We start from the raw sequence: 25,223 nt of genomic DNA on the forward strand, positions 1-25,223 counted from the left end.
AAACAAGCCGGTGCTTTACACCCGTGGTGTAGCAGGAGCGTACGAGCGGGTCACAAAGCAGGGAGAGCAAATCCATGCTCTCCTCACTGCCTGGAAGCCAGGAGGTGCAGAGCCAGCACTTGACCTGGGTGTGAGAAACAAGCTGAAGGAGCCCACGGAGTCCTTTCTGAAATAAAGCCACGCTGATGTCGTCAGCTGGTAACAAAAGAGACCACAGCAGGAACACATATAGTGAAATATACTATTTTATTGCTGCACACATGCTTACACGTTTCTTCTTAAATATATTGTTGCTCTGATAAATTTTACAATCTTCTTAATTCAACAAGTGGATAGTAGTAAATAAAAAGGACAGAGGCAACAGAACACAAATAGGACACTAGCAACAGAAGAAAAATCAAAGGTTTTTTTAATTTTGTGATAAAATTATTTGCAGCAAGAATAAAGCGAATTCAAACCTAAGTTTTGTCCTGGCTCATCTTAGTGAGAGCGTTTCCCTGCATGCTGGCCATCTGCTTATGCATGCTTTTTGATAGCCCTATTTTGCCAAAAGGGATGAGGGGGGGGTGGGGGGTGGGGGGTGGTGGTTAAAGGACCCCGAGTAATTGGACAATGTGACAGGGCTCACAGATGCGACCACTCAGTGCACGTGGGCAGATGCGGCGATTGCTCAGGAACTGGGCTACCAGGGAAGCAGAGCAAAGGCCACACGGACCTTTCCTCCCACGTGCACAACCCCAGCCACACTTGCTCCACACTTAAGGATGCAGGGATGGAATTATGCAGGAGCAGCCGTATGGAAAACGCTGCCCGGCACCGCTGCCCCTCCTCTGCCTCCCTCCCGCCTTGCCCACTCCCAGTGTCCGTTTTGCTTTAGCAGCTGAGGCATCTGCAGGGAAAAGCATGAGCACATTCCTCGGTAATCCCATCCCTGCATCTCGCCCAGCACAAGGAGAAGGCAAAGGCCACGTTCTGTTCTCTGGTGGCTCCCTGCATGCCTTGTGCGGGGCTGTCACAGCCACTGCTGTGGAAAGCTGACTGCTGAGATGTCAGATGCGGAATTTATGCAGGAGGAGCAGAGGGGATGAGATAAAGTAAACATCCTGCTTACATGTTCAGTATCATCTTCAGCCATATAGGGAAGAGAAAGGCAGGGGAACAGCTGGGTTAAGCTGTCTGTTGTCTCTGTAGCAGGCTTTCATGAACCTGACACTCCACTGAGCAAGAAAACAGGCAGTTCTGCTTTCACCCTTCTTTCTCCAAAATATATGGGACTCCATATTAAAGACTTCTCAATAGCTCTTCCCCTCCTCAAGTCCACTGAGATGCCTTTATGAGTTCAAGTTGTGCTGGGCTCTTTGGTGGTCCTGCCAAAGCCACACCAAGCTTAGAGATGGACATGGAGGTACATTCCACAAATCATACAACAAATACACAGCTCCTCTCCATGTCACCACCCCAAACAGAGGCACACTCCTGCTCCTCCCTCCCTGCCTCCACACAGCAACACACCCCTGCAGGGATGCATCCTCTTCCCTCACCCTAACACGGCTGCAGAAAACAAACTACCAACAACTCCTTGCACTTCCTCACAAGCATCTAAAGACAGAAGAATTGAAGCCTTCCCTGCTTGAATAGCCCTGCAGCCACCATCCTCTGCCCCAAAGAGACTTGTTCTGCAAAAAAAACCACAGTTAAAACAGATGACAAAGTGCACAAGCATCTGGTGTGCAGTTAAGTCAATGCACCCCCCAGCTCTGTCCCCAGCTTCTGTTAAGTGCAACTCAATCCTGACATGATTTTGCCAAAGTCCAGCTCCTCTCGAGCACAGCAGCCAAATCCCAGTGCTCCCTTCTCACTGCACCCAAACCCAGCCTGCCCAGTGCAAGTGGTGCCCAAAGCCTGCCCACGGACACACAAACAACACATGCCAGAAACGGGCAGACACTCGGAGCAGGGGCAGCGAGGCTGCAGTTCACACAGGGTGTGGGAGCATCAGTTTCTTATTTGGTGAGATTAGCAGAGAAACCCATCGTCCCAGTACATCCACACCTGTAGCAAGTCCCTGCTAAACACTGGATCTCCAAATCCTTTCCTTATCCACATGAAGCACCACTACAATTACAGAAAACACCACCTTGAGGCTGAAGGGGATCCGTGCCCAGTTCCCACTTCAAACACTAAAAGCACCCCCGACAGGGATTATTTCAAGCTCTCACCTCACAAAGTGACCAAAATGACGATACAGATTAGCAACGGCAGCCACTGCCTGTGCAAGATTCCCTCTGTGCTTCATACAATGCCTCTTCTCCCTCCCAGCTCTCAGCACAGCAAAGTATGCCTTGCCTTCACCCTGGAGACCCAAGCCTCTCAGAACATGCCATTCTGTTTGGCCAGGCAAGCTTTATGCAGGGGTATCGCCTGCCGACTGGTGCCAAGGAGAAAGAACATTATTACCCTCATTACGAGTTTAGGGAGATGACACGAGATAACGAGACCTACTGCAGAACACAGATTCAAAAACATTCATTAGTACAAACAGTGAATTTCCTGGAGAACAATGAAGCTACGAGGCTCAAGGCTGAGCAAAGCCAGAAGGTCAATGAGTGGGACAGCTGCCCTGCAAGAGACCCCAAATGCCCCTTTTCCTTCCAAAAATGATTTCCGGTGACCCCTCTTCCCTGACCCACCAGCAAGCCAGTTTTGCTCTACCACAATGGACCAAAAGAAAGGGAAAAGTGCTATTTCCAAGAAGGCGTTTCCTTCCCCCATTAGGAAGAAAAGGGATGCTCTCCCTTTTTTATGTATTGAAATCTACTGCTTTCTAAGGACTCTGGTCTCTACTGTATTCCCAAAGATGTTTGTTCAGAAAGCAAAGCTTTTAAATTCTGAGCATTTCAAAGCAACAAAAAGCTAGGGAAGACCTGGAAATGACTGCTTTTTCCCCATCTAAGAACTAGAGTAGCAGGTGAAACAGTGCCTTCCACATAGCCAAGTACCCCTGTGTCCCCTTTAGGGCCAATCTTACAATGCTGACAATGAAAGAAAGGCCACCTCCCTTCTACTATACTAATTTGGAGAGTTTAATCCAGTTTTCTTCCTCTGATGGTGCCAACTCAACAAATATCCTGCCATGAAAGAGTTTCAGAAGCGTGTTGTTGGGCAGGAGAACAGGATGGGTCCTAACATCAGGCAGTACCGAGCCCCCAGAGCAGCCCCCCCACCACTCCCAACAGCTGGCAGTCTCCTGTCCACGCTACGTAGTACAAAGGAGCAGCTACTGATTTGGGCTGAGCTTTGGGAGCTACTTCTGAAAGGAGAAACAAAAAAACTAAAATAAAACCAAACACAAACCAGACACGCAAATGTCCAGACATAAATAAATTAAAAAGAAATCATGCCTGAAAGTGGATGGGAAGGAGAACTAAGAAGGGGAAGAGAGACATTCAGAGACTCAGATGTTCTGGTGTTCTGAGCCAGCCCAGCGAGGGCTACGCCGGCTGCGTGTGACAGGCAGGGTTTGCACACATCAGCACTCAAGCCCTATACTGGCCAGGAGGTTTTCCAGAGCTTCAAGTTTCTGGTTGGCTTCCTCGATGGCACTGTAAGTCTGCACGTTGCTGGTGATGTGGAAGCGGATGTCATCAACCAGAGGAATGGAGTCAGTCTCCTGCCGTTCCTCCACAGCCTCCGCATTCTCCTTCACGGCAGCCACAAACTCCTCCAACTCCACCAGCTGGACAGTGTAGACAAAAGAAGACAAGAAGACAGGTAAAGGGATGCAAAGGGTTGGGATAATGGGCTCAGACACTGTTGAGGGAACACCCAGAAGAAAAGGGAATGCTAAGGGCACATGGGGACCTGTTCTTCCCATGTCTCCCAGAGACCACTTGGAGATGCCTCCTAACATTCATCCTAAGGAAGCAGCAATACTCCAACAATAAATGGTCACAACCATAAGCAATCTGCACCAGAGCACTAACCACTAATACCCACTAACCATCCATAGTTCTGGTATTGGGGCACATCAATGCACACAATATTCTCTCCAGAAAGGCTTCCCAGCAGGAACCAGGAGACACTGCCAGACACTTTTGGGAAATGTCTCGCAACAGGCAAGACAGCGGGTGCTTGTGCCCAGTTCAGAACCAAGAGCCACAGATGACTCTATTCCCACCATGGCTCTCAGCCCTACCACCAAGAGCCGACCAGCAGATCACAGCCAGGCAGCTGCTCCCTTCTGCGCCCAACCTGACGGAATGAGGTCACTCATGAATGATTTTGCATCAAGCTCCCCAGGAACATGTGCTGTGCTGAGGGGCGAGAGGCAGCTTCCGTCTGTCTCGGCTACCAAACTGTGCCTGGGCGCAGCAGGTTGCTAAGCCCCGCTCTGTGCTACACAGACTGCCAAAATCTCTCCCTCTTGCCATCATCAGAGCATCTCCACAAAGATGCTGGCAGCTGCTGATGTTTGAACAGCTGGGGTGGCTCCGTTTCTGCCGACACCCTTAGGAAGGCACATGGCCAATGCTGGGCCTGAGAATTCCCACTCAGGCTAGCGAAGGGGAATGCAAAGCCCTACCTTGCCTGGTTTCTACTTGGCATATTCATTCAGCTTTCAAACCAAATTCCCTTTTCAGAAGCTAGAATCTGGGCACATACTGACGTGTCTATCATCCCCAAGCTACACACTGAACAGAACACCAGCCCCATAATCATTTCCTTTGCTATTTTCACATGCCAAAAAGAATTTCACACCTTTCAAGCTGCAGGTGAAAATATTACATTCCTCCGTGAACTCTACAAGTCGTTTATAAAGATCTGTCTCAGGATAAGAAGACCCCATAGATTCTAGTCTATCCTTCCATATGGCAACTTCCTCCACAAGTCCTGAAACTTCAAGCTATAATCACCCAGGATTACACTTAAATGGAGCCCCATAAAGAAAACTTCAGTGCTAGATTCATTACTTCTGGCTGTTCAGCAGCCAACTTTCCCCTGTGGAAATCCCTACTGTTAAATTTGTCATCCTGGAGAAGATTAGCAATCACACTGATTACTCTTTTCTATAGCATGATGCCAGGAAGAACTCCCTCCAGCAAACACCAAAAGTATTTCCTGCACAGAGCTCCACTGCACACTCCATGGGGTTCTCCAGGCTGCAGCTGGAGAAACACCGCTGTTGCTGTGGACCACAGTGGCTGAAAGCTTGGTGAAAGTCACCTGCCCATTGCACTTGAACTTTTTTGGGCATGTTTTTAACCCCATTGTCCACAGGGATGAGCTACAGAGACATCAGTACCTGGCTTTCTGCAGCGACATCAGGTACTACCACACTCCTCTGTCCTAACTCACCTTGTGCTTTGCTGCTTGACTGCTGCTCATTTTCAGGGAGCACATTTAACCATAGGGGGCAACCATTTATTACAGACTAAAGGACAACCATGAAATCTGTTGTATCTATTGTTCATTGTGCAGTTAGATTTGTGGGCACACGTAAGCGCAGTGGGGGGTGTTTCCACTACCTTCTCGATGATCTTTGCCATGTACTCCGTGCACTGGTCCTCCAGCCGGGTCAGCTGGAACAGCTTTGCGATCCTCCAGATGCTGACAATGTTGTCCTCATCCAGGATCTGAGCCAAGGTCCTGCCGCAAAGGCGCTTGAGCCCAGGCAGCAGGTACATGTCTGCCACGCACAGCACGTCGTAGGCATTTTCCGGGGACAGCTGGCAATGGAAAGAGGAGAATTACTGTCCAGTCCTACCCACTTCACAAACTGCCCTCTTCTCTTGTGTCCCTAAAGCGCCGTTTGGCCCATTACCTGACAAGTGTTAGCAGTACTATGGAGAGACAGGAGCTCAAGCTTTCAGGGCTAGGTCTTCCACCCAGTTACCACAGAAGAGCTTAAAATGCTGCAGAAGCAGCTTGTTCAGCACAAGGCAAGGAGTTTGCCATGCTGCAGCTAACCCCTCCAGCTAAGCACAAAGCAATGCTGAAACACTGAAACCTGGCTGCTAAGAAATGTTGAGTGTGGCAGAGGAAGGAGGGAGCTTTTACCAAAAGTACTGGAAGCCCTTCAAAGAGACAAATGGCAGGACAGAGCACCTTGTCCCCACTAGGACTCTTCTTCCCATTTTATACTGCTGGACTTGCGTTTTGTGAAAAATATGCAAAAATCTCTTAAGTTTCCTCCTCAAACTGGCTCTATGAACTCAGCCAGCACAACCACTCTGGCACAGGGATACATCAAAGTACACCAAATTGCATCCCAAATAAACTGTAGGTGAGGCCTCACTAGGTAAGGAACAGACTCCGCACATCAAACGCTACTGGAGCTTTATCAGGGATTCAAACTGAACTGAATTCATGCACCAGATGGTCAAGCTTCCACTGTTGTGAACGACCTTTAACATTTTCAGGCTCTTGAGCTAGAGAACCACCCTCCCATTTCCCTCTTGGGTACTTTTGTTCCTCGCAAGTGATCTGAGGAGACAAAATGTTGTAGATAACGTTGGAGACACCACCTCCAGCTTCACTCAAGTCTCTTCTCCCTGGCTGGGCAAATCCTATTTTAGTAAGCCATCTGCGTCAGTAACCTGGAACTGGAGCCTCTCTCTGCACAGTTCTGTTCCTGCTAATGTGAAGTGCAAAGAGCACAGTTACCCACATCCATTTTAACAGCGAATCTGCAGGATGCAGCTTACCCTGGCTGTGAAGGAGGCAAGATCACTTGCATCTAGAGACCAAGCCACCATTCCTCAATCTAGACCAGTGTTAACTCCGGTGCAGCGTGGTCCAGTACCCTGGTAACTGCTCAGCAGCAAAACCACTGCTGTCCACATCACACATGTGGTTGCTCACTCTGACAACTGCAAAAGGCTGATTATCTCTTCCCCTACAGCTGCGCGCACCGGCATCTGGAGAGACTACTCACAGCAAATGTCTCAGCTGTCTAACACCCTGCAACAGCTGTGCAGAAGGATGTGAGATGTATTAGAGGCACGCCATGAACGCTATAGTGCCACAGTGGTGTAACAAAGCTCTTGGGGTTATTAATCAAGTGCTGCTTTGTCCTTTCATAAGCTCCAAGAACTTCACGAGTTCGAGGCATCTGAGTCAATACTATTGATGGCAGCAGCTTCCAAAGGCTTGATCAAGGATAAACCTGGCAAATGTTCCTCCAAAAGCTCCCCTTGAGCCTACAAAAAAGCCCTGGTCAGCAACTCCTCTGTCTGGAACCCTTTCTGTCCTCTGCACACACTCTTCCCTCCAACTGCAAGCACTGTCACTATTACGTGGCAGAGAGATATAAATCTTATGGAAAAACAGAAGTGGAATTGGGGATGCTGACACTTGACTGGAGAAACCTGGGGCAGGGAGAACACTCCACGTACATGTGAAACTTGTTATATTCCTGTTTTCCTGAGCATTTTTCCTAGCAGTTTTTCATGACAGATTAACTCTCTGCAGAAGCTCATATCTTGGCTGCTCAGTTTGAAATCCATGCTAGTTTCTGTGATGGTACCATCCTGCATAGAAAACATATGAGTGAGACCCTTTCAACTCCTACACACTGTCCTCCTGCTCCAAGTCCTGACAGGGCAGCTGAGACACCCCTGGGAAAGGGATGGCTGCTTGGAGGACCAGCAGACTGGAGAGGTGCAAGGGAACACACTCACATTGCAATGCAGGAGGGTCTTCACAACCCCAACGTGCTCCTTCCCCTCTCTGCCTGCCCTTTCAGCGCGTGGCTGAGGGAAGAGTTCAGGCAAGTGAAGCATCTGCTCTCCGGCATACCAATGGCAATCCTGCCCTCGCTGCCATTTCTCCTACCACATTCCCTGCTGCTACCCGGAGGTGAATGCATCAGCAGAAAGAAGGTCACAGCTGCGTGCGCTCTCTGCATGTGGCACCCAACCCAGAGCACAAATACTGCTGGGGAGAAGTGACGTGGGCAGGTGCGGCAGCGTCTCTGATCACTGCCCTAACACAGACCGTGTGCTGGCACCCCGTAGCTAGACCTGCTGAAAGCATTTGCACAGAACCAAAGCTGGAATCTGCTTAAACGCTGAGATTTGCTGCACCTTCCACTGGGCTGAAAACTAGGTGGATTCGGGCCGTTTTGTTACCGCTTGCAATACTGAGCACAGCAAGGCGTTGGTCTCTCAGTGGAACCTTTCCCCATCCCAGCAATAAATAACAGTGGAAATAATGACTTGCTACAAATGGAAAAGCGGGTTACGGTGCCAAGAGTAAATAAGCCAAATCTCTCAACCTTTCCACATCTCCAAATGCGTTCAATCTGCCATCTACTGGCAGCTGCTCACCTTATCCTTCCACGGAGCCCAGGAGGGAAATCTGCAACACCCTGCATTTATCACGCCAACATACAACGTGCAACCTCATTTCTGAATTTTTGTTATGGGATGAAAGACTAGGGATTTTCTTCCCGAATGTCATGCACATAAACTAGATCCCTGCCTGGCTAACAGCAAGTCCCAGCGCGTGGGCTCCTGAGACAGAAGTGATGTAGCAGAGTAGGGCAGCGGGATTTAAGAAACCACACACCCCCCCCCACCTCCAGATGCTGTAAGAAAACACTGCTGTGAACACCTCCAGAATTAACCAGCACAGGAGGAAAGGCTCCATGGCTAGCCTCACCTCTGTATCATCACTGTAGATGTAGTAGAGGACTCGGATGAAGATGTCTTCTGAGATGTTGTGGAGAGTCACCACAGGGATGCTAGGCTGTGTCTGCAGCTCCTCACTCTCACTGAAATGGTCTTCAAGAAGGGCTTTGAAATAATCACTGCGACCACAGAAAAATGCCTGGAGAAGGAAGACAGACCAAAACACTAGTATCTTTCTTACTGCACCAAACCAAACAGCACTACCAACCAGCTGTCACAGCACCTTAAAGATATTTCGGAAGTTCAGACTCCGTAACTCTGATTCTCCCCATATTCTGAGTCTGCACCTCCAACAATCTTTCCATATTGTATGTCTATTCATGCCTACCCTCAGAGCCAAAAAAATAATTCATAAACTTAAGAGAATGAAAAGTAGCATGGTATAAGGACAGGAATTTGAGTTGAGGTTGGATCTCAAAATCCATTCTTACTGCTGTTTACTTGCAGCTCAAACATTCCCCTCTCCAGACACTGAACTCACAAGCCAGCAGTAGGATATTTTGCAGCTGTGAATGCTGAGTTAAATCCGTAAATCTGTCTCCTCACCTCTGCAAGAGAGGTGGGGTTTGCTTTTTTGTTATATGCTTTAAATATAGTTTCCAGCTGCAACAAGACTTTTGGTTTTCCAGCTGATGAGGAAATGCTGCTTCTGCAGAGTGTGTCCAGCACTGGATGAGCTGGGGAGACAGGTGAACTAAACTCATGGCAAAGAGGAAGGAGAATGAAGTAATAGCACAAGCACATACCTTGTGACACAAAAAGTTGTAATCTGCCACCCGGAAACACACATCAGGACAACTGTTAAAGTTGTCGGTGCTGTCAAATGGCAACTCCCCAAAACCAACCTAGGGAGAGAAACCAGAAAACCCTATTGTTAATATTCATGAATTAAACACACTCAGAGTTCCAAGTTTGGAATTCTCGGTCTTCCCAGTAGCAACCCTCCATCTGTTCCCTCAACACAAGACAGATCGCCAGCGATGCTCTGAACAAAGTTTTCAATGTGAGGAATTGAAGTCCTTACACTCCTGATATGAGATATTCCTTGTACAAGTTACAATCTGCCTCCCTTCTCCATGGAAACTCCCTGAGCCTCTATACACCGCTGGAAAACTTTTCTGTGCCACCTAACAAGGCAGATAACAAAGCAGAGGTGAAGTTTACTTCATGTAGTGGGTATCACAAGCACACTAGAGCTTAGGACCATCCCTTTACTGTGTAGATGTACAGGTGGATGTAGTAACGTGTACATTACATAGATGTACACACCAGTTTGAAGCAGTTTGGCTACAACTACTGCCTCACTTGAATAATCCAACATTTCTAAAGCACATTTTAAATTTTTCATTTGATTTGCAGCCAAAGATAGTGTTGTTGGAATATTAATACTCCAGCGAATTATTTTAACACCAACACACCTCCTCCCAGTCCCCCATGCCAACAAAGACAGCATGAGCACACACACACACAAATCTGTTTGCCTTATGTTATTTTAAAGTGACACTTCCAGATATTTTCACTTTCACCTAATCCTATTGAGTTACACAGGGTAACTCAATTATAAAAAAAAAAGTTTATGTTAACATCATGTAACCAAGACAATTAATCTTTGGAACCCAAAGTTTCCCCTGGTTCTTGCTTTCTGAACACTTGCCCCTGAGCTGCCTGTGCTGAGCAGTTCATTACCGCTGTCTCTCATCCAAGAAAGTTACATCCCAAGTTTGCACTGGGGAAGACTATGAAGATCGGTCTCCCACGCGCAGAATACCTAAGCACCATTTCCAACACGCCTGCCTCCTTCCTAACTGAAAGCAACTAACTTTCAGCTTTACTGAGGAGCCAGATGACTCTTCCCTCCCAAACTGAACAAAGACACAACTGGCAGTGTATCGGGCTGGTGCTCTCAGCCAAGCTCCCTTCCCATGCAGTGGGGCTTCTCCCACAAAGCAGGTTCTAGGATGTGGCAAGGCACCAAGCTGGCAAAAGCTCACACCACCACTGAACATGGCAATCTGGCCCCGTTTGCCGGGCTCTTTGTCTGTCCACAGCAACATTTGGCAGCTTCTGGTCCCTGTTCACAGGCGAGTAAGGCCAGTGACATTCACACTGTGCGTGTGGCTGTCACAGGAACGCTGCCTCTCCACAGCACCTCTCCCCTGGGAGTCCTTCTCCATCTGGGAGTTCTCCCAGAAGAGATGCAGTAATTCAAGGAACACCCAACCTGATCTGTTACCTGCTTTTCATACATCTGTAACACAAAGGACACCTCCAGCACTGAAGATGAGATCGGATAGTCCCAGTTGTAGATTCCCCAGGCTGCTCTCTTGCTGTTATCTGTCTCTCGTGTTACAAGACAATGAACAGACTGGTCTGGGATCTGCAGCCACACGCTCTGTGGCACCTCGTTACAACTGCTAGTAGTCACGATCCAACTGCCCGCTCTGTTTGCCTTGCTGCTACCCCCACCCTACACACACAGCTTCTATGTCCTCTCCTAGAAATTCTGACGTGACTTTTAAGGCACTTTGCAGGCACATCACAGGTAAAACAAACCTAGAAACAGGCTTTGATAAGATGCCATTCTTTGTAGCACAAGCATTTTAACTGAGACATAAACCCCACATCTCCTATGTGCATCCCTTCTTTTCTTCCCTTTCATTGTCCAAAGGTAAATCTTTAAAAGGAATCCATCCCTCTGGAATGGACATGGGAGTTTTATTCGTCTCACAGTTTGTCTCCTGAATTACAAACTCCTCCAGGCTCAATTTCCTGCCTTTAGCCTTGCCTGATCCCCGCTCTGGTGCTCAGGTTCACAAGGTCATTTCCAATTCCTACTACAAAAGCAGGTTCATGTCTTTGTCTCTCCTATTCAGCATGAAGTGGATTTGCAGAATTTTCCCTTTTAAGTCTTTACTACTTCCACTCTCCTCCCTCGTCACGCTTGAGGAATTATATCTCCCTTTCAGGGTCTCCCTGCAAAAACAACAGGCTTATTCCTCCCACCCTCCCCAATTTAAGCAACCTCTTGGAGCATCCTGCCCTGTCCAGGCAAAGCACAGCTGCCAAAGTTAAGTATGTTGTCCAGGAAGCACAGAACAGTCGCCTACAAGATGCAAACACCTTCACAGTAACTCATTCACAATACAGAAATATTCTCAACTCCTCTATAGCATACGACTGCTTTCAACATTCACAGGATCTTCCAGCCATCACATGTGGAGGACTGCTGCTACGAATTTGCTATTAGTGCTTAAATAGAAATGTTGCCAGAGGCAAAAACATACAAAACAAATCACTGGCAGCAATTTGTACCTTGGCCAGATTATCTCAGCAAGAAAATTGTAAATAAATTACAACACAAAATACAGGGGTGAGTGATCCAAGAGAAGATTACCAGCACATAACCAGATGCAAGTGGATTGGATAAAAAAAAAAACCAAAAAAACCACAAAACCCAATTGGAAGTATCTTGTAAATAGCTCAGTTAATCTGCCTGTGCCAAATGGGCAAAGCAAAGCACAGGAATAACTGCCATGGACAACCACACAACACAGGCCTGGAGACAGACACCATGGAACCCATCTACTTGTTTCCAACTGTTCTTGCTACACGTTACAAGATTTAGCTTTACCCCAAAAGTGACACATGGTCACATTTTTTGCAGCCACACCAAATGTCAATACAGATGGAGAGAACAGTAATCATTTCATGGCAAACTCTGATCCTTTTAAGTCTGATTTCATCTTGGTTTGGAAAATAAGATTTCAGTTAAAAGGTAATGAAAAACTGTGCCTACAGTCTCATATACTGGAAGCCCCGGAGTCTCTAACTCAGAGGTCACCTGGCAGACAGAAGATGAAGAGCTGGGCAGACAGTGGAAAGCCACATGGTTTTGACAGCTGCCTGGCTTTTGATGGTATTTTACTTAAATCTGTCACTGCTAAATTGCAACAAACCAAAGAAGCAGCTGCTGTGGTCAGAACAATCGCGGTTGTTATTAGTTTAAAACAAAATAGAGACAACAACCACACCTCTAAAAACAAACACTGAAAGAGAAAAGGCTTTCAAGTATAAACAGGAATGAGAAACAAGGTATCAACACTATAAACATGTTAAAGAGTACAAAGAATTGATAGGTCTTACTATAAAAACTAATAACAAACTGTGATTGGATATCAAATAGTAATTATTGTTTTAGTCATATAGTATATTACTGAACTATGAAATTGGGATGCATAGAGTTTTCTGCACCATTCAAATACCAAAATGCAAATTATTTGTTTATAGTAAAACAAAAAGTTGTTTACATCCCAATTTCACGTAATAAGGCATTACATGCCATGTAGCAGCCCGGAACATCTCTTGCAAAATTCTGATCGTTACCTGAAATGCCATCAAGAAATGTTGGCTTTTATCCAGAAGCTGAATATCTATTTTGCAATGCACAGGCCGGAAAAAATGTACGTTTTTCTCGAGAACACGGATGTTTGCACATGACTATTCAGTTGTCCCTGACATCTCAGGTTACATAGTTTGGATACTATTCCCTGTACAGCATCAAGCCGTGTAAGAATGAAGATGTGTGAATCCCTTGTCCCAGAACAAAGTTCCCTTGTTTGCAAAACTGAACTATTTGCAAACATTAGAATGAGACATAAATGGCAACAGGATGAAGAACTTTGTCCACATAGTCTTTGTAAGTTAACAAAAGAAAAAAAAAAAGAGAGAGAGAGAAAAACAAGAATCTTTTAGAATTTATTAGGCTTAAACAAAGCACCCACACTTGTGCATCCATACAAATTCTCCAGTGAACAGGTGTGAGCCCTCTTCACTGTTACAGCCATAACAAGTCTAATGCTGCTGTAACTGCCTTCCTTCTGGTCTATGGACACAGCAAGAAAATCATTGCTCAAAGAGTCATTCATAGTGCTGTCAGATGATTTTATTATTCCAAGTTTCATATTTTCCTTCCAGCTCCTATTCTGCAGGAAAGAATTAAAAGGGAAGTGTTTCTAATCTTTGAGAAGAAAAGCTCAAACTGACAGGAAGACATCAAGGTCTGGGAACAAGCAATCAAACAGAAAGTATTCTTTTTATTTGTGAAGTAACTTAAGATTTACGTAAATTACACTGTTTTGAAGTCCATAATCCTTTTTTTTTAATTTTTGGGGAGGTAAGTCTGAGGCCTACTTATAGCATTACCTCCCTTTAAAGCCTGAAAATGTACAGAAAAGCAGAAATGTACAGAAATGTGTACATTTGTACAGAAATGTACAAATAAAGACATAATTATTTAGGGGAGGCAAGTGATGTAGCAAAGATTTCCACATTGGTAGATGGAAACTTCATGGAGAAAAACTCCCTCTATAAAGCGCTCAGTACTCAGAGAAATATGTGCTAAACACCAGCACAAAACACGCTGGTTTTTCCAGGTAAGAAACCTTATCCAGCAGGTCAGTCACACTCTGTGCACACACACAAGCTCTCTGTGCCAGGGGACAAAAAGAAAAAAGGCAATAAACCTTGCTACATCAGTCAGTCATACAATCTCTGGGCACAGCAGCCTCCAAAAATGAGTTCATGTTATTAAATTCAGCGCTTGGTATGAGAGAGAGGGGGAAAAAAAAAAGGACAGACATAAGAGCAAAGTGAATCTGCTGATATCGTAGAAAATAACAGATGCAGGGAGAATGAAGGGAGAATGAAGACCATGAATATTTATCCTGTTCTTCTGCAACGAGAAGATTCACATATCTGAGCCTAACTAATAATATTGATGATATTTTAACATAGTGATCACCCACCTGTGGTCTGTGGGCTATTTTTAAGGGTCAACAAGATGTAGTTATGAAAAGCAAATCTATTGCCAGTCAAGTTACATTTGCTTCAGAGTGATCCACATTTCTGCTGGAAATATTTTCAGGGTTTGAAAGCACCTCTCCACTGCAGGGTGTCAGTTCCTAGCAAGCAAGCCCAGCAAGCCATCTTCCACCTGTATGTCCCTTCAGTTACCAATTCCTGCTGATAAAGCATTTCTGATACTCAAGAAGGATGGCAGGCAGAAGGAAAATGAGCTGGGGGCCAATTCTTGTCCCATTATAGTCAATGGGGAAATCCCCACCAACCGCATGGCAAGGGTTTTGTTTACCAAGATAGCCACTGGGGGAAAAATCCAAGGAAAAGAACCAGCACTGACAGCCTCATTAAACAATTTTACCGCATTTCCAAGCAATAAAAGGCTTTCAGCATTTGGAGCCCCAGCAAACAAGCGAGCACTACACTCAAATGGAGATAATGCGACTGAACACACGTGGAACACACATCACAGCCCCACAGAGACCAGAAGTAGTAGAAATGCTCCCTACCCGCAGTTCGGCTGGCAGGGCGCAGTCTGCTAGAAGAGCCAGATCTTCCTGCAGCTGGCAGTTACCTGTGGGCTCAATCGTCAGCACTTTCACACAGGTCCCTGGCTTGGAAGAGACTGGAAGAAGCAAAAAACAACAAAAAAAAAAGAGCAAAGATGCCTAAGTTCCTCTACAAACATTCTCTCCTATTTAGAGAAAAGAAAGACACTCCAGGAAACATCAGTATTATTGCTGTTTAGCTTTTTACTGCAAACCCATATGATTCCTGGACATAAACATGCACACAGCACCCCTCAGTACAACTGGTGAGCAGGGCTGGAAGGGGATGCACATATTGTTGTCTCTCCTCAAACTTCTACTTAATTCTTTGTGCTGGAATATCAACAGTGGCAAACACAAAGCTGCCACAGCATATTTCAAGGGTTTCTCGCTGCAACCTTCATCGTCAATTATAGTTGAAGACCCTTGATCAGGCTGCCTCTGTCCCCTGTAGGAGCCACTCATACAACGCCTCCCCCAGCCAACCACCCCTCCCACTGACAGTGTCACCTAAGGTGAAGCCTACACCAAGGAGTATTTAGGTAAAACAAAGCTGCTTCCATGCCTTTCTGCTCGGCCATGTACTCTCCCATTTCAGCTGTGTCATTCTAACTGCATTCCAGGGAACAAAGGGATTTATTCTTGTTTAGGTAATAAGTTCTGTACACCCGAGCCTGTTCTCTACTCTATTTGTAGATCCCCAAAGCACAAAGACCCCCCAAAAGACCTGGACTCCTGATCATGCCTGTGTTGTTTGCAAACATTCAATAAACATTGTTATCACCACCAAAAAAATCAGATAAAGCATACAGAGATGGCAACTTCATTTGCCTTTTTCATAGCTAGTATGTCTTCCTGCCTTACCCTACCAGCCTAATCAAGGAGAAGCAAAACACATGATCATAATACTGTGGTCTTGCTACGACCACAGCTGCTGTGGAGCTCATCAAAGCCAATCCCCTTAACTTCAAACAAGCAGCAGTCCAAAGTACACCCAGCTATTGTGTTACAATACCGCTGCCATTGCACAGGGCACTTCTTTCTGGCCACCTCCCTCCTGCAATTCACTACCCCAGGTTTGTTTTCAGCTCAGCATGCTTTGGGGTGAGGACTGGAGCACGTAAGACCTTCAAGAGTCCCTGGCACACAGGGAAGCATGCAAAGAAAGATGGAGCACCACTGGAAAAATGCAAAGTTGTGATAAGGAAGGCTTGAGATGCTGTTGAGAGCCAGAGAGACGCAGAGTTAACTCTCAAGGACAAAAGAGTTAAGCGGCCCGTGCTGAAGCATTCAGAAGCATTTCTGACAGGCATGATTCACTGCATTGAAACCCCTCACAGGTGAATCACGCCACCTTGAGACCTCATTTTTCCTGATATTTTGCACAGCATTACATGAGCTCCATCAGATGACTCCATTGGGCCGTGGGCGAAACAAGACCACAATGTGCCACAAAACAAGTTCTCCACCCCCTCCTCCACGTTACGGCTGCACCCTTCAGATATACCACCACTGTACCTCAAACAGGCTGAATATCCCAGAAGGATACTGGAAATGGAAGGATAATTTACCAGTACAAGACAGTCAGGTGCCACCATTGCTACACCAGTAAGGAGACAGGCTGCTCATATTAGCATTAAACACTACCTTTAGATAGATGAATTCCAGGGTAAATAAGTCAAGAGGAGACCTGGCACCAAAACAAACAAGACTGAGTGCATTTTCTCAAAGAGCCCTGTCCACTTACAGACCAGTGTGTGAGAAGGAAATTTCTCCCTGTGCAATTAGAAATTCTTTACAGCAGAGAGAATCATTTATATTTGTGTAGTGCCTATTGTAACAGTTGCCAAATCAATCAGGCTCTGTAAGCGCTAATGGACCCAGCAAGTATTAAGCAGTAGTCAAGAGAAAGAGTTCTTCTCTTGGGATCTACAAAGCATCTATGCATTTTCATAGTGACGCGAAAGAATAGTGATTTGTCTGAGAAGCACATCTACCACGAGACATTTCAGATACTGCGTCTCTCAAATCCAAGAGCACACAGCACTTGGTATCACAAGCAACTCCCTCCTAACAGAAACAACAGAAATCAAAGTGACAGGGCAGGAATAAGCTGTTGGCTGCAAGCAAGCAGTGACCATCACCTTCTTGCAAGAAGTAGGAAAGAAGCATTTTCTGAAAAGAGCAACAAAAACAATGCAAGGAGCTGGAGGGAATAACCCAACTACAGTTGAGAATGGAGGATTTTGTCTTTCTTCCCACTCTAGCCCAGCTGTGTAACACTGAACGTCACCCACCAATTCATCAGCTGCCTTTGTTTCCATTGCTGAATACTTCTTTGTAATCTTTTGTTTCAATTGAGCTAATCCACCACAAAAAATAAAAGCCACAAAAAACCCCACCAAATTCCCAAACCTTTCCAAAACAATGCCACACTCAGATACCTGCTTTATACATCCTCCTCCCAATGCCACTAGCTATAACCACAGATGATGTACGTCCAGTGCCTCCACTATGAAGGCAAGCATCACAAACCTTGCTCTCAACCTTTTTGCCCTAAAACTTGCAGAAATAACTGCAGAACATTTATTTTCAAATACCTCCACTTCTAAAGAAAGGATTACGGCTTAATCTGGACAAACCCTGTCTGAGCTCTTCCAAACACCAAAACAGTTTTTTTTTCTTGTTATGGCCACAACATACGCAAGAGGGAAAATAAGCAAGCATTCACAATGAAGTCTGTCTCAGGTGCAGCAGAAGGCAGTGGGTCATCCTCTCCAGGGTTTTCTAAATCCCAAACTACTGTCTGTGCATGCCAAGATACTAAGTGCTTTTGAAATGCTCCTTTACTCTAGATAATGAGACTATAGAGACTGCAATTACCCACTGGAGTTGCACAAGCTTGAGTTCATGTTGTTTTATTAGGCACATTTCAACTTTATAATACAGATGCAAGACATGATCCTGCTCTGCAGACCTGAATCAGCTGTCTATTCCACAGACAGCACTTTGAACAAGCAGAGATCCCTACTGCCCTAGAGGGAACAGTAATGCTTTGCCAAGCGCCAGGCATGATGTGATCTAAGTTCTTTCCCAATTTTCAACTTCTGTAATTCTTATATATATATCATTACCTGGAGAAACAAATTTTCACGGCTTCTTCATGAGATCTGAAACAAACGTCTAATAGATCAATCTATTAACTTGAATCCCACCTGTCATAAATAAAATCAATCCTAGTACTTCCATCAGAGCTTTACACCACCCATTCATTATGTCTTCTGTCAGACCTCACAAATGAAGAACTGTTCCCTCCCAAAGAACACAGAAATTGAATTATTCGCCAGTGCCACCCAGTAACTTTATATTACATTTCTAAGTGGAGCTTGTATCTGAAATTCCCAACCAACCTGAAACGTTACTTCACCATTTTCCACTTTTAAACCCCACCAAGATGTCAGCTTTTTTGCAGCTGACAAATTTAACCAGTGGACTTCAGGATCGTTAAGTTGCCAGTGACTTAATATGCAATGGCTTCAGACAGCCAGCAAGCTATCAAGTTTATTTTCCTCCCACAATCTACTATGAGAATTTAACTTGATGTATTAAGGCAGAATGGTCACTCCAGGGTCTCAGCTAGAGCCTGAGAGAAGAAAGATAAAAAGGAAAAAAACAGGGGAAAAAAAGAGATCTCCAGCATCTCACTGGGTGACTCTGAGATGCATGCCACAAGATAATTTTGTTACCTGACTGAATAGCTTTTATTTTCTATTCATGTTATTCACCACCACTCCCTTTTTCCACCACTTAATACACAAACTGTTATGTTACACTGTTTGTAGCAAGAAACTAAGAACTGTATTTCTAATCTCTTCAGATGCACGTTTACATTTGTGTTTACATGGCTGAGGTAAGAATTACGATACAGCTTCCATATGGACTGGCACCCTGGTCTACATGGGCACAGCTGTACCACGGTGACCTTGTACCCCACCACCAGAAAACAACTGCACATTCCAAAGAGGAGACATACACGTGGTAGTATCTTCCATGTGATTTGCAAGATAAGGAGTTTCTTAAGCCAGAAGTATTGTCTCTATCTGTAAAGCCCCGCAACTTCAGGAAGCTGAATAATCAGAACTCATAATTCAAAAGGGCACAGTGGAATAGCTACACCCCTACCTCTTAGGTAAAGGAAGAAGATGTTATTGACTTAAAAGCTACAGACTAGATTCTCTTCTCAAACCAATACTAACTTGACTGAAGTAAAGGAGTTAACTCGGAGCACGAAATGAGAATCAGATGTTTTCAGCCTGAAGGTTTTGTTACAAGGTAATTTTTTTACTTCATGACTAACACTGATTTGTCCTCCTTGTGCTGTTTTGATTGTTCTTCACATGTCCCTTAGCTTGAACTAAGGGAATGAATGATAAACTCCAACTGTTGGTTTCCATACAATAAGCTGATGTCATGATTACAAGCTCTTTGGATAACAAAAAGCCCTTAAATAGAGGATTGCGTCATTCAAGGTTTGGCACATGCAAGTGTTATAAATGCACACATGCTTTCAGAAATACTTCTCTGCTTTTAGAAAAGTGTTATATCTCTCTCTGCATCCATTTTGAGCCAATTATCAAACGTTTTACTTTGGTTAGGGGTCAGATAAATGCAGAACAGGACTTTTAATTGTACATATTTTACCTCCCCGGGGATTTAAACAAGTTCTCTGCTGAAAGGCACTTCCCAACGTACCCCACAGTGCTCCACTGAATGTGTGGCAACCACAGCAAAGTCCTACTGCCTACTATAATGAAAACATTCAATATAAATGATAAACAAGCATGTGTCAGAAACCACTACAGCTGCCCTACAGAGAGCCCATGACTGAAAACTATCATGCAAACATGGGAATCCCATAAAACAATCATTTTCTGGAAGCCCCGAGGGCACCATGAAACATCCACCATCACACTTTCCTTTCTCCCTGAAAGGGCACACAGGCACAGCAGAGACAACAGCAAATAAAATGCTTACCAAATTCATAGACTTTTTTACATTTGGTCTCCAAATCATCTATGAGGTCCTGCAGCCGACACTGCTTGGCCAACCTCTTGCAATCACTTACATATTCGACGTCGATATCAAGACGACCTGCCAAAGAGAAGTGCAGCCAGCTCTTTCAACCCAAACCACTTAGGTGTAAAAACAGCAAAAATGAAGAACTGAAGACTTGACGGCACAGAAATTCAGTAATCAGACACATTGCCTCCCTTTTCAGCATGCAGCACTCAGTCCAAGAAGCTAAGACTTGGTACCCCACCGCTTCGATGAATCTCAGTTTGGCATCTAATTTACATTCCCACCTGCCAGTGTCTATCCTGATAGCTTCAATCAAGAGGGCAAAGACTGAACAAGGTTATACAAAATATATCTAATTCCTCAGAAAAGAAAAAATAGCAGCACAACAGCAGCATACATGACTGCCACCATTGGCTACCTGGCTTTGGGTAAAAAAAGACTTTAGGCCCAGAAGCTCTCATCTCAGAGTCTTTTACCATCACTGAAAACGTGGCAAGGAACACTTCTGAGAACAGTGGGCTGGGGAAGGAGCGCCTTGAAGATAAAGTTATTTTCTAGCACCATCTCCTGGCCTGAAATAGTTCAGCACTTAGTGTGCCTACAATATAACATTTGGCATTTTCATAGAAGGCTTAGGATCAACTTCTGTTCAGAAAAAATATTATAAAGTAGTAAAAACATTTGGCACACGTTGCTCAGGTCTGCCAAACTGAAAATGTCTTATGTGGGAACCTGGCTTTTCACCATGTTATGGGACTGTTATCTCAGATGACAGATTTACCTTCCTTAAGTTAAAAATACATTCTCCACATCCGTTGAACCTATCAACCTAAGCTATTATTTTTTTTTTAATTGACTGAATAGTTATTGGCAAGACAACAACTGGCAAAAGGTACAAACAACTTGGAAAAGCTGGGGATTGCTCACATTCTCCCCTTCTGCCAGCAGAGAGGATGTGTTGGCAACTGGTGCACCCAAACACGTCTGTCTGTAAGCGTGTGCCACTGAAAACAGTGCTACAGCAGAGACAGACAGCTGCCCACCAGCCACACGTACATAAACCAGACAGTAAGTCACTTACCTGTGTATAGGTACTGCAGGAGAGCACCAAAGGCTGCTGGATTAATCTAAAATAAAACATAAGAAAGTTACCTTTAAAATTCCCAGGAACTTAGTAACGAGCTTGAAACTTTCCTGGAGACAAACATGATCCTGAACAAATCAAAGAAACACTACTTAAAAAGCAACTCAGACAGTGCTCCCAATCTCCTTGCTCCTCCTGTAACTAATGCTGCCACCTCACCTGCCTCACAGAGCTCTTTAAATGGAACAACTGATGGTAATCCATGTGCCCTGGGACGACAAGACCTGAATAACAGAGAGCCCATATAACTATCCAAAGATAGTTGTAACACAGGCTCTGTAAAATCCAGTCTTTCACCGGTCACAAATATTTCCAACTCTTCTTAATTTGAGAGGAAAGATGTGTTCTCGTACAAAGAGAGAGGAGAGACTTAAGCAATGTCCTGAGAAACTGGAAGTATGTTTGTCACAAGAGGTTCTGCACAGCCACAATCAAGCTATAGAAACATATGCCTGAGTATTGGTGATTAACGGATGGAATGCACTTATGGCCTATTTAGTTCTTGCTGCAAAGGCAACAAAAGGGACTCAATTAGTGCCAATTATGGAGGTGATGTCTTCACTACAGACCACCTGTCCACCAAGAATTAGACAGACTAAACTCATGCCACAGAGGAGTCGTGGCGCAGCTGGCAGATGGTAACAGCTACCTGCTACTGCAATTAATTAAGATACGTTTGAGCCCATGACAGAGGGAACAAAGGGGAAGTATGCAGTCTACAGCCTTTTGTTATCCCAGTAAGACACTGTTTTACTGCATAAAGTGCCTCCACAAGCCCCTCCTTGACTAGGGTCATTCTGAGCTACAGGAGCTATTCACTGTAGAAGTTAACCCTCCAGTCGTCCTCCTGTTTCAACTGGGTGAGTAGGAAAAAAGAAAGGAAAGCGCTGGAAGCTCAGCCTTGCTCACCAGTGGATGCTTCAACACTATCATGTTCTTCCCCTTCCATTTGGTCTCAAACATTTCTGCAAAGTAGGCGCTGCGAGCGCCGAGAATGCAGCGGTGGGCACAGAAGGATTTGCCATGGACAATGAAAACGATGTCACTTTGGTAACCCTGCTCCAGCAACCTGTGAGGAACAAAGAGAGGGGAAATTCATTGCAGAATGAGAAAGGAAAGAATAGGGTAAAGCTAGTAGGGGACAAGGTACAGTTAGGTCTAAATGAACAAATGCCTCTGGACATTGCAGTCTGTCCCTGTTCAGCCCGAAGACCAGCACGGGGGCTGGTACATCACATTCTAGACTGAGATCTCTCACTCCCTCCAACAATTCAAAGAGGTTTTGTTAGCACAAGAGGGATGCTGGAAAATGAAACCTTCCTGCCTCAGGTGAGCCCCTGAACACAGGGAACAGATTTTAAAGAGAACTTGTTGCCCTCCAAACGCTTCTCTAAAGGTTAATCCTGCTTTTAAACTGTCAGCTGACAAAAAGTCTACAGAATCATGAACCTTCAAAAAGAATTAGCCCACTACGAAGTGAGGTGCAACCTTCCTGCTCTCTGGGCAGTGTCAGTGTGCACACTTGAACCATGGAGCAAATAGGAGAGGACTTTATGTCACCATCCTCAGAAGAAGGAAGGATGTTACAGGCATGAAATGCAGGCAATTACCACATCAGTGATGAAGCCTTGTTTACTGTTGTGTGCCCATGCACTCATGCTTTAAAAGGCAAAATTGCTACTTCTAGAGTTTATGGCAACCATCACCAGTATTTCCTAATGCCTGTCACCCCTTGCATATACATATCCTCACAAACATCCCCAAGAGGTCAAATCAGGCAGACATCAGGCAACACACTCCTTCTAGAGCCCAGGACTGGTGCACAGAAAGGTGTGAGGGTCACACAAGGAGATGGTGTCAGAGCAGGGTCTTGAATGCTGATCTCAATTTCCTGCTACTAGAACATCCTTCCTACTAGTGTCTTGCCCAAAAAATGCAATAGAAGCAGTTAGGTGGTTATTTTTTGCCCCCAACTCTTGTCCTTTGTTTCAATTTTAACACAAGTTCTGTTTGGAATGAGAAGGGAAAACCGGCACATTTCAGTTTTCACACGTGCTCAACCCTCCATCACCTGAGCCAAAAACTCACCAGGGGAGTGATAAATCAACCTACAAAATTCTACTTCCCTGAAAGGCAGAATCTGATTTTACTCAGATAAATGAGTTTCTTTCCTCCTCTCTTTCCCTGCAGCATCAGAAATTACGACTCTGTAGTAATGGGAAGATTGTCAGATCTTTCTAGGACTTATTTGCTCTCCAATTTTGAAGAAACAGATGCTCAAACCTTGTTGGTTTGCTTGTTATTTTTTTTAAGTTAGTCCAATGGGAAGAAAAAAAACAAACAACCAACTCTGTGCCATAACAACAGAACTAACAGGGTAGAAAAAAGAGCAAGAAGATTTACACTGTTCTTGTACTCCTAGAGCACATTGGGCTTCTTCTCAAGCTCTAGGCTGAGACTACAAGATGAGACAGGCAACTACCAGAAACATCATAAAATTAACACATTTTAATGAACAAAAAGAAAGAGCTGAGCACTGTCCCTGTAAGTCACTTTGAGGTTTCTTAAGGTGCTCTCTCTCAGAAACAAGACACCTATTTTCACTGCTGGAAACCTCGGCTCACAGGCTATAGCTCTTCAGGCTTGGAACTTAATTTCAGTTGACATTATCCTAAATCTCTGATGCAGTTCCAGTGATCTGATTTTGGTTTGACAGTCAAGGATGACAGTCTAATGCTTCTGCATTAGAAAGACCAGTTTTCTGTTGGCCCTGGAGTCTGTAATTAAGTCACTGGAGGCTATATTTTAAATGCAGACATACCTGCAAGTCCTCCCTTAGGGCACAACGGAACATCCCTTAGAAACTCTCTAAGTCCAGGAACTAGACAGTACCAATCAGTTGCCTTTCAAGTCTGCCCTTAACAGAGAGCTTGAATATCCAGGTTAACAGCTAAGGAAGGATGACAGAATGAGCTGCACATGGAGCTGCCTCATCTGCTTACCGCTGCAGGAAGACATCATAGTAGTCTCTCTTCATGCACTTCGCCGTGATCTGCTTGTACTCCTTCAGCAGCCGTCGGATGGCGTCGCTCAAGGCTCCGTACAAACAACGTTCCCCATCAAAAGTGTTTGCCTCACATTTCGCGCCTGCAAAATGACCACAGGTACACGCCAGCAGGCAGAGTTACATCTTTCTCAAGTGTCCCTGAATAGTCACCAACAGACTTTGAATTTTGGCTGATGTCCTGTTTCACTGTGATCCCCTATGCTACTGAGCATATTTACAAAAACTAAGCTCCCCTTACATGTGTATAACCTAAAGCTCTTCTCCCACAGCAAAATCCCTTTCTGAAGAAGTCATGACTCATTTAAGCCTACCCTGGTAATAAGCCTCTCAGCAGGGCTCCAGCAGTGTTCTGGGAAGAGAATCTCACTGCACACAGAGTATGATCACTTATGGGACTTCTAACAGCTCCTCCAAAAAAACACTTCTGTCTTGCACAAGGCAAGAGATGCCTCTTTAGGTCACACCCTGCTAGACATTTGGAGGGCACTTGCATTTTGCTATTTTAGAATTACACAAGTGGTTGATTAAGATGCTCTGAATGTTGTGGAAGAGACAAGCCTTTTGAGATCTTACCCTGCACTCCTATTCCTCTGCCAGAACATGGAACATCACCACTACCTAAGGAATTTGGGTCCTGGGAACTAAACTGGCAGCCACTTGGCCTGGAAAATTTGTCTTGCTTTGTCTGAGGTCAGTAAAGCCCTTGCATTTCACCTTTGAGTCCTGTTTCCAAAGCAAGGCTATCAAAAGACTACACTAAAGTTTTACAGAGAGTTCTTCAGATGAAGTACAATCCTTACATCAGCACACTCCCAACAGCAACGCACCCTTGCAAAACA

General features: G+C 44.9%; 1 protein-coding gene across 1 annotated transcript in view; it reads right to left on the minus strand.

Moving 5' to 3' along the window:
* Nucleotides 1-227: 227 nt before the first annotated feature.
* Nucleotides 228-25,223, minus strand: part of ABTB1 (ankyrin repeat and BTB (POZ) domain containing 1) — a 28,862-nt gene continuing 3,866 nt past the window's right edge. The window contains exons 4-12 of the mRNA XM_014943227.1: nt 24,320-24,464; nt 22,227-22,386; nt 21,255-21,300; nt 20,129-20,245; nt 15,056-15,171; nt 9,437-9,535; nt 8,662-8,829; nt 5,526-5,726; nt 228-3,736 (exon numbers count right to left, since the gene is read on the minus strand). Of these exons, the coding sequence (XP_014798713.1) occupies nt 3,530-3,736; nt 5,526-5,726; nt 8,662-8,829; nt 9,437-9,535; nt 15,056-15,171; nt 20,129-20,245; nt 21,255-21,300; nt 22,227-22,386; nt 24,320-24,464 (1,259 nt within the window). The 3' untranslated portion in view covers nt 228-3,529. The remainder of the gene's footprint in view (nt 3,737-5,525; nt 5,727-8,661; nt 8,830-9,436; nt 9,536-15,055; nt 15,172-20,128; nt 20,246-21,254; nt 21,301-22,226; nt 22,387-24,319; nt 24,465-25,223) is intronic.

The sequence above is a fragment of the Calidris pugnax genome, unplaced genomic scaffold (genome assembly GCF_001431845.1).
Source record: "Calidris pugnax isolate Ruff unplaced genomic scaffold, ASM143184v1 scaffold128, whole genome shotgun sequence".
Lineage (NCBI taxonomy): Eukaryota > Metazoa > Chordata > Aves > Charadriiformes > Scolopacidae > Calidris > Calidris pugnax.